The sequence below is a fragment of the Gavialis gangeticus genome, unplaced genomic scaffold, assembly GCF_001723915.1.
Source record: "Gavialis gangeticus isolate Ggan-Ray unplaced genomic scaffold, GavGan_comp1, whole genome shotgun sequence".
NCBI lineage: Eukaryota > Metazoa > Chordata > Crocodylia > Gavialidae > Gavialis > Gavialis gangeticus.
In genome coordinates this window covers 12,284,621-12,294,377 of record NW_017729033.1, presented here as the reverse complement: position 1 = coordinate 12,294,377, position 9,757 = coordinate 12,284,621, and the positions used below count along the sequence as shown (strand labels likewise).

General features: G+C 43.8%; 1 gene segment (V, D, J or C); it reads right to left on the bottom strand.

Annotated features, from left to right (window-relative positions):
• Positions 1-6,417: 6,417 nt before the first annotated feature.
• Positions 6,418-7,165, bottom strand: LOC109303602. The segment is given in 2 exon segments: positions 6,418-6,803; positions 7,091-7,165. Coding segments are annotated over 2 exon segments (435 nt in total).
• Between the last annotated feature and the right edge of the window lie 2,592 nt (positions 7,166-9,757).

Below are 9,757 nucleotides of genomic sequence, written 5' to 3'. Positions count from 1 at the left end.
TTCAGATCCCTCCTGACCCTAGCTACTATGAAACTATGAAACTATAAGAGCCCAGTTTCACCACTGGAGTCAGCAGATCTACTTTGAGCACCTTCTGCTCTCTCCTGGATCCTTTAAGCTGCAATACCTGGCAGTAAGATCCCTTCCTGCAGATGCAGGGCCTTGTACCACAAGAGGTCCCCTCTAGAGGGCACCAGGGGACCAAAATGGTCCTTCACAGGGGCAGCTTTTAAAGAGGGAACTGGGACCTGGAGGATAGAGAGGTTCAGACTCCTGGTACATGAAATCAGAAGAAAACTTTTGCTCTGCTACAAGCCACATCGTGGCACTGTCCTGACTGGATGTGACATGTGTTTCATGCACACCTACTCCACATGTCACTCCACATGGAGCCCACCATGCCTCCTTCTACATACTCTGGAGAGGGCAACACAAGTTACCTACTTCTAAACCTAGGTCAGAGGCTCCTTGCTGGGAAGCCATTTGGCCTTGGAAGCATGGGGATATTTAGATGCCTATGCAAAACTGAAACGGCCATGGTTTCAGGAGACGTTGCCTGCCTGCAGTGCCCTCAGTCAGCGGTTCATACTAGTTTGGGATCCCATCTGAAGGGGAAGCAGAGTGTAGTCTCTTGCAGCTTTGGATGAAGTCACAAACCAGACCCACCCCATCATTCAGCAATCCGCCAAAGGACTCTGAACTTTCACTCCCATGGCCCTAAGGTATCACTGCTGAGCTTTGAGTTTTGTTACATATTTAGTCATTTCTGGTAACTTTTGGTGTCATGTTACATAGGGAGACAAATTCACGTAGGACTCCCAGGCTATGGTCTGCCCTCACAACCAATATATATCTTCAGGGACTCCATTAACTAACTGAAAGATTTCAACCAAAGCTCCTGTGAATGGAATAATAGACTCAAAATGAAAATTATGCACAAATTGTTTTATGAAATAAAGGAAAGGCTGCCAGTTTTCTTACAGGATGTATTTGCAGACTCTTATAAAAGACACATTCCACCAAGTATGTGTGACCTTTTTTTTAATCCTCATTTTCATCTGGCTTTCAATACCATTCCAGATTACTTCATGATGAATCTGTTAAGGCCTTTTCTCCACAGGGGAAGACACCCTCATAGTTGTGGATCTCTTCATTTTGTTTGCATTCATGGCAAATACTGTGCCAATAAAGTTTACGTGAAACAAATATACCTATTACGATGACCTGGTCCTTGGGCAGGGTACGCATGGAAACGGATGGTGGGAATGGGTGATGGCATGGTGGTGTATTCATGATTGTCTACAAAGTAGGCATGTCCAAACAGCCTGGGTTCTATTGCCTAAAGTTTTCTATTAATATGTCCGTTTTTGGGAACTATTTGTATTTTAACCCTGTGCAGTGGCAAAGGAGCCCTAGCCCAAGAGTGGGGCTTCTCTGGGCTCCTGGAATACAAATGAGAGTAATATATAAGTGAGGTCACTGTTCAGTATGGAAGATTAACAGAGAAGCACTGGGGAAGAAGCAGGGAAAAGACTGGCTGTGGAGCATGCTGCTTTATCCCAAGAATATTTAACAACTCCATAGTTCGGGCATCCTGTAGCACCATGATGGTTTCTGGTATGGGAGGAACAATTCCCTCCGCCCCCCCCCCCACTCTCATCTGGGACTTGCATTTACAAATTGCATTAAGACTGTATTATACTACAAGAAACAAGCACAGGAATTTTGCCACAGACATAAAAAGAAGACTTAACTAGTCAGGAGAGATGGTGAAGTACTGTGTAAGGAGTCTCGTTGGGTGGGAGATATGAAACGGTGGGGGAACCAATGAGTGAAGTGCAGTGACTGTGACTAGCACAGTCCTGCTGTCACAGGTTACCTGGCCTGCGACTGTGCAGGAAGCAGCGGTTGCCGGGAGCAACAGAACTGAACAAAACATGGAGGTTTTTGGATTGGGTTGTAGCACTGGGAGAGGCCATTTGCTGCTTTGTGTGCAGTAATATCACCAGTGTCTTCTGTTTCAACCCGATTGATTGTGACTGTGAAGTCTGTTCAAGATCCACTGCCGCTGAACCAGTCAGGAACTCCTGAGATATGAGTTGAAGCAATTCAGGCTGAAATTATTGCCTAGCCGATGGTGGTAAAGCTCAATAATAAATCCATTTGGGAAAGAAATAATACTCATCCATGAGAGCATTATGTTTAGCCTTTTATGATGGTTAGATGAACACCTTGCTGGTGTCGTTTGACCCCAGTAATCTTTCCTGCCATGGCAGGGGGTCGGACTAGATGATCTACTCAGGTCCTTTCCGACCCTGGAAACTATGAAACTATGATGTTCTAGTAACCTCACAGGTGGGCTGTATTTGAGCCAGACTTGCTCTCTTTAAAACATGTAAGAATTGTAAGGTACATAGATAGTTATGGATCTCATAATTTTATTTGGATTTATGGAAAATACTGTCCTAATACATATTTCCTGAAAAAGACTTTATTATAGCAGTGATCTGGATCCTGGGCAGTCTACATGTGCCCTGTGCTGGGTGGAATGAAAATGGACCCTTGGAAAGCTGTTGTTCTCACAGTACTAAGGGCTGATAGAGAGTCTGTTCTAGCTTCAGTGTTGGGGCTTAAACCTGCAGAACTAGAGGGTCTGAGTCCTGACCTTGTTGTCGCCACGGACTTCAGAGAGGAATTGGATGGCGGAGTGTACATGGATTTCCCCTTCTGTACAGATGAGACAACTTCCTAGTTCAAGCACTGCTGGATTTCATTCATTAAAGGGTCAATTAATCAACAGACTCTGGGGAAACATCAGTGATTTCACTGTCTGTGTAGTGGCAAAGGGGTTGTGGTCCAAGAGTAAGGCTCCTTGGTCCTACCATAATACAAATGAGAATAGTGAATAAAAGGGGAATCACAATTCAATGTGGCAGATTACTGTAGGGATATTAACTGGGGCAGTAGTATTGGGATGACTGATGGATGATGGAGAGCACTCTTTATTCCCAAGGGTACTGGGGCGCCCTACATCCTCCCCCCATGCAGGATACAAACTCACAGAATAGATTGAAACTATATTGTACCACAATAGCAAGCATATGCACGTCTCTGCTACATCAAATATGCTTTTACCAATCAAGGGAGATATTGGAATATCATGTAAGGCATCTCATTGGTAGGAACTATGAGGTGATGGGGAGAACGGAGGAGTGAAGTGCTGTAAATGTGATCAGCACCGGGCCTTGCTGCAACTGGACAGCAGAGTTACTGGCCTGTGACTGTGCAGGAAGCAGCTGGTCCCGGGAGCAGCAGAACTGAGCAGAGCAGGAAGGATTTTGTTCTGAACTGTAGCATTATGTGAGGGAAGCTTCTGCTTTGATGACAGTAGTAATCATCAGCATCATCTGCTTCAACCCAACTGCTTCAGTCTGTCCTTTATTTTATGGAAAGTGGGGATAGGCTCTGGAGGGGGCAGCCAAGGGTTGGGGCTGGATGATTAGAGCCCTAGCATTAACACTGCTGAAAGTTTTAAAGCAAAAGTTCTGCAGACTTGAACTGCATAGTATACCAGCAAGGCTTAATGAAATGAAGAAGGGGATGTCGCTTTGCTTCCAGGATGTGATTGCTGACCCTTAAAAAGAATTTAGGTCACCAACTCTTACTGACTTCCTTGTCTTCCCTCTCTGGGTCCTCTTTGTTCCTGTCTCAGTTTAGAATTACTCTAAAGTGAGTCCGTCATGGAGTCTTCCTCAGCAAGACAGAGTACATTATAAATGTGGGGCTGCAAAGTGTGGACCTAGCCACTGAATAGGTAGCAAGAGATCCACTTTCTTCTTCATATTGGTTGAAAATTGCTTAACAAAGACATTTTACCTTTTCTCCAAATCAATTCCTAATGAACCACTTTTGGAGCCTTTGTAAAACTTTTCAGTAAGTAAGAACCCCACTGTTTCAAACACAATCCATCCAACTTTTTCCCATTTAAATAAGAGGGTTATGGTAGATGGGTATTTGTGGATCTTCTTATTTTGTTCACATTGTTGGCAAATCTCATTCCACAAGAGGTTACATGAAGCAGACACTTGTATTGCAATGGTCTGGACCTTGATAGGATACATGTGCTTTGTGCTGAGTGCAATCACAGCATCCTCCCTGGAATGTCCATGGTCCCACAGAGCTAAGGGTCTAATCTAGCTCCAGTGGTTAAGGCTTGAGCCTGCAGAACTAGAGATCCTAAGTCCTGTCACTGTGATTGCCATGGATTTCAGGGTGGAAACAAATGGTGTAGTGAGAGTATGTGGTTGTCTACAGACTAGTTGCATACAATCACAGGCACTTAACCAATAATTTGGGGGGGGAAGCATCTATATGGTTTTTGTGCAGGCTAAAAATGCCATGATCTAAGAGTTTCAGGGGTGTAGGTTGTAGTCATATTGGTCTAAGGACATAGACCGACAAGGTTGTTTGGGTAAATCCAGTATTTTTTTATTAGACGAACTCAAATAGTTGGAAAAAGTAGCAAGCTTTTGGGCACAAACACTCTTCCTCAGACTGAGGAAGCATCTGTAGATGGTCTGCGCTCTTTCTGGATGGAGTGGTAAAGCAGCCAGAGGCCAGTACCTATGCAAGAAAGCCAGTCAATTAAAATGTAAATTTAGGTGGTTAGTAGGTGAGAGACAGGTGTTGGGGGAAGGGAGAATGAATGTGGATGTAGTCAAAGGGTGAGAGACCGGAGGGTGGTGAGGAAGGGAATGAGAATAGCTGGTAAGAAGTGGAGTGTTTACCTGGGGAATCAGATGTTAGGCAGGTTATAATGTGTTATAAATCTAGTGTCTATTGTCGTGCCCAGATGCCGGTGCACGCTTGACCTGCAAGCCTGGGTCGGTACGACCGGCTTGGCGTGAGGTGGGATTTATGACCGGACAGGCGGGTGTTAATGGTGAGCAGGAGTCAGATAGTCAGATGGTTTAAAGCACATTGGTTACACAGAAAGTTAATTTTACTTACGCTACTGATGGCTTGCAGCATAGGCAGAAGCAGTTGATTTCTTAGTTACAGCATGCAGATGTTCTGTCACCCAGCGATTACAGTGGATTGCAGACTTGCTGAGTACAGGTTTCAAACAGTTTATACAAATTACTACGGTCTGCAGATTACCGAGAGCTCTTGACAAGAGGGACGTACAAAAGATAAGATAAGACGAGCGGGAGAGATAAGACGACACGAGCTGGCAAAATGGGGTTACGCCAGAAAGATACGTAGGCAGAGAGATAATATTTGTAACTGATCAGGTTACAAACTGTGTCTCTTGGGAATGCTCCGAGTTCACCCTTCTTGAGTGTATACGCAGTTCTCTGCTTTTGGGCGGAAGTTCTTTCCAAGTTATACTTGGCGAGGATAGCAAATTGGTTTATTTTAGGCATGAATAATTAATGAGTTGGCACTTGTGCTCTCTTTGTTTGCTCAAGTTTCATAAAAAGGGGGGCTATATTTTTGCTTGGGTGGTACTGGTCCTGTTTGGTCACAAGAGGGCAAGCATAGTATATTATTTAATTTTACAACTTCACTAAAATAGTTTCATTTTTATGTGTTCACTATAAGTACGGTATCTCTTTTTGACGTCACAGTACTAGGCTGCAATTTGTTCAAGGTTAGTGTCTCTCTTGTATGAAAGGCTCAAGTAATTTGAAATGAGGCACAGACAGGGGTATAAATATGCAGCACTATTACAAACTAAAAAATAATAGTGTGAGACTACAATTACAGAGCTTGTTGTGTAAGCCTCTGACCTTTTGCCATCTGATCTTTTGCCATCTGATCTTTTGCCATCAGCATCTGAAATCAAAGACTTTGATCTTTGACATCTATATTTAGTCCATGATTTTTGGTATCCAGTATATTGATAAAGTGAAGTTCATAGGCTCGCCCATGAAAGTTATTTTGTAAATTATCTTTGAGGATTAGCACTGAGAGACTTATGAAGGATATTTGTGCCCAAAAGCTTGCTAAGAAGAATTTTTCCAACTATTTGAGATGGTCTAATAAAAAATACCAGATTTACCTTAAGAACCTTGTCTGCCTTTGGTCTAAGAGGGGAGTTCCTCAGTGCTAATGACATACACATATTGGATATAGATAATATATGTAACTGAAGTTGTGGTTCAAGAGGGCAGGTTAATAAAGCAGCTTGGGGAAGAAGCATTGATAAGACTACCTGCAGGCCACTTTCCCCTGAGCACTGGAGCATCTCTTCCTCCTGCATTCAGAATGTAACTGCAAGTGTATTGTACCATAATGCCAATAGGACATTTCATGTAAGGAATCTCATTTGGTGGGAGATTTATGAAATTGCAGGGGAGAATTAATGGGTGAAGAGCCACAGACATGACCAATACTTGCTTCTGCTGTTATGGGTCAGCAGACTGTGCAGGAAGCAGCTGGTGCTGGGAGCAGCAGAACTGAACAGAGCAGGGAGGTTTTTGTATTGGGCTGTAGCACTGTGAGAGGATAGCTTCTGCTTTGCTGGCAATAGTAATCACCAGCGTCTTCTGCTTCAACTTGACTGACTGTGAATGTGAAGTCTGTCCCAGACCCACTGCCGCTGAACCGGTCTGGAACACCAGAGATACGAGTGGAAGCATATTTGATAAGGAGCTTAGGAGTCTGCCCTGATTTCTGCTGATAAAAGTGCATGCTGCTGCTAATGCTGGCACTGGCTTTGCACTTGATGGTGACTGTGTCTCCTGGGGACATGGCCAGGGACTCTGGAGTCTGAGTGATGAGGATCTCCCCGCTGGAGCCTGTATGAGAGAACAAGGAAATGTGAAACAAGATAGATAGAGTTATTCTGAATTAAAGCAATGATCAGAGTGGATTTCATTTAACTTCTTAAAATTTTCACCATATTCAATTTGAAATAGTATTCTGCTTGAAAAGAGCAACTTTGAAATTCAGAGCTTTTCTGTACTGAAGAAAGAGATCTATTAGGTTTCTTTAACAGCTTTTAATATGCACATCACCTTGGGATTTTAAGTCTCTTTATCACAGTCTATGTAGTTGTATCAAAGTCTTATTTTGCAGTTCTTACCCTGCATCCAGAGCATGAACAGCCAGAGAAGCGGAATCTGCAGGATCATCCTGATGCTTTAGACTGACTGATGCAGACCTGAGAAACACAAAGCCTTTAATGATCCATCTTATAACAGCACTAGAGATCAGACGGATGTTACTGGGATGGAAATATGCAAATCAGCTCTATACAAATCTACATCTCCTGTTGCCCAATGCAGACAGTGCAGTGTAAGGGCTGTAATTGTCATTGCACATGTGGATCACACCTCTCCATGGCTCTGACAACCTATGTTCCTTATTCTTCCCTCAACTAACACCAGAATTTTTGGTGGTAAAGACCTCATTCCTTTAACAGAATCACTCCTCCTGGATGTAAGTGGGGATTAGTGGCAAATTGTGGATCCACTGAGTATCCCATGCTTGGGTCACTTTTCTACTTATTTTTATTCACTGTTTAGATCCTCAGCCCTGGCTCCTTTCATGTTGATTGTAAAGCTTTGGTTGATTACTATAGAACCAAGGTTTCACCCTGGGTGTGTTACTTGCACAACTAGGCTTCATAGAATTGTTTTCATCAGGTGTATCTATATATTCATTAATGTGTTTTAGTTAATGTACATTAAATCTAGTACCTCCATTGTGAGATACTAGAAAAAATGTGCATTAGCTTATTTTAATGCTCATTAGCAAAATAGCAACTTTTTGGTGATGCTTTATGTTAGGGTAATGATATGGATTTAGGGCAGTACTGGGTGTGCAGCTGACTGAAGGCTTTTCCTGTGTCTCAGCAAAAGCTGTTAGTCACAAGGCTGGATGATATATTAAAAGCAACTAACTTTGCTAATGCTTAAGTAAGTGAATTATTAACAAAAGGATAGGATGCAAAGTGCATGATGTGTTGTGTAAAAATAGGATACAGACCAACAGCTATCATTAGGGGACAAAGTAGAAGTACGGCCTTGTAGATGGTGCTGAAGTCAGCAAGAAACTAGAAAGAACCAGCAAGAAACCACAATTGACAGGGAGAAGATGGATGTCAAAGTCTTCTGCATGCACTCTTAGCAGAGAGGCATGTAAATAAATGAAATGCATAGGCAATACCCTGCTAAGGAAGCAAACAGTAAACAGAGGCGGAGTTTGAGATGGGAGGAGAAGTGGGTGGAACCGAAGGAGGGATGAGGGTGGAATGAATGTTAATGAGTATGAACCAAGGTGTATAAAATGTTGGAAAGAACTATTGTTCAGGGCGGGTCCCTTGGCTCATGGGCTGTGTGTCTATGAGGGACCCTTGTCTGAAGCTCTCTCCATTCTGAATAAAGTTGTGGTGAGCAATGTGTGCTGGTGTTTGCTTTCTGCTTGCTCTGGCTAATGAGTACCAGGATTCACGAGCAATTGGACCATCATCTCCCTAGTCATTGGGCGCTGCATGGAGTCGGGGTCTAACAGGAATCATCTGACAATGAATACACTTGGCTGAGGTTTGGGGCTTATACGTCCCTATGAGCCAGTGATGACCGGCTGAACAGCAACTTGAGTCTGTTGGGCACAAGCTGCAATGCAAAGGTGAAGGTTTGTGTCAGTCCAGCAGGTGATTTTTATGTGGCCATTACAGCAGAAAGGCCTGGCTTGTGTCAGTGAAGTTCAAGAAATGGAACCACTGTGTCAATCATGTTTTGCTGGAGGGTTGAAAGAGGGTATACAGAAGGATGTGTTTTACAGGAAAATGCCCTGGACACAACAGTGCACACAAAGTTAAGGTCTACCAGTTACACTGACAAGACGGTCATCTGCACAGGAAGAAGTGTCTGCACACAGAGAGGAGGAAGGTTTTTGTATTGGTCTGTATCACTGTGAATGCTTCAACACTGCTGATAGTGCTGATAGACCCACTGCCACTGAACCGAGAGGGGACCCCCAAGGCCAGGGTGGAGCCTTGATAGATGAGAAGCCTAGGAGCTTGTCCAGGCTTTTGTTGATACCCGGATACATAGCTGCTGGTTAGGGTGGAGCTGCCAGGCAGCTGATGGTGGCTTTTTCTCCTACAGGCAGGGTGAGGGACTCTGGAGACTGAGTCAAAGTGAGCTGCCCATAGGAGCCTGTATTCAAATATGAAAGAAGACCAGGTGCTGATAAGAAATCATTCACAATAAGAGATATAAAAAGAACTACCTTGCTTGGTAAAAGGATGACTTTTGCACATTAAAATGCACTAAAAGCTATTTAAAGGATTGATGCTTGCTTGTTTTTTGTTTTTTTTTAAATGAAGGTTTCTTGGGTGGGGAGGCTGGTTTCCTCCTGCCTTGACTCTTACCTGGGATCCACAAGGCCAAGAACCAGAAGAGCTGAATCTGTGCCATCATTTCACTGCTTTAGGGCTGGCAGGTGCTGCTCAATAAATCTTGGAGAATAGAGCCAAGTGTTTATAGCCTCTCAGGACAGCAGGACATCTGCAGCGGGATGTTCCTATGCAAAGCAGCCCATGCATACAGCATCCAAGCCTCACTGCCCTGAGCTGATGTAGGTGGAACTCGGTCCTGTGAGTGCGTGGTAGTCCTCCACCCCACCTCCCATCCCCACAGGGCAAAAGTAGCCTTGTGACTCTAAGGGTGTAGACAGACATACCACTTGAGCCGTTCCAAGAATGTTACTGATTGGGAACCTGCTTGCAAATGTCCCTGGACAG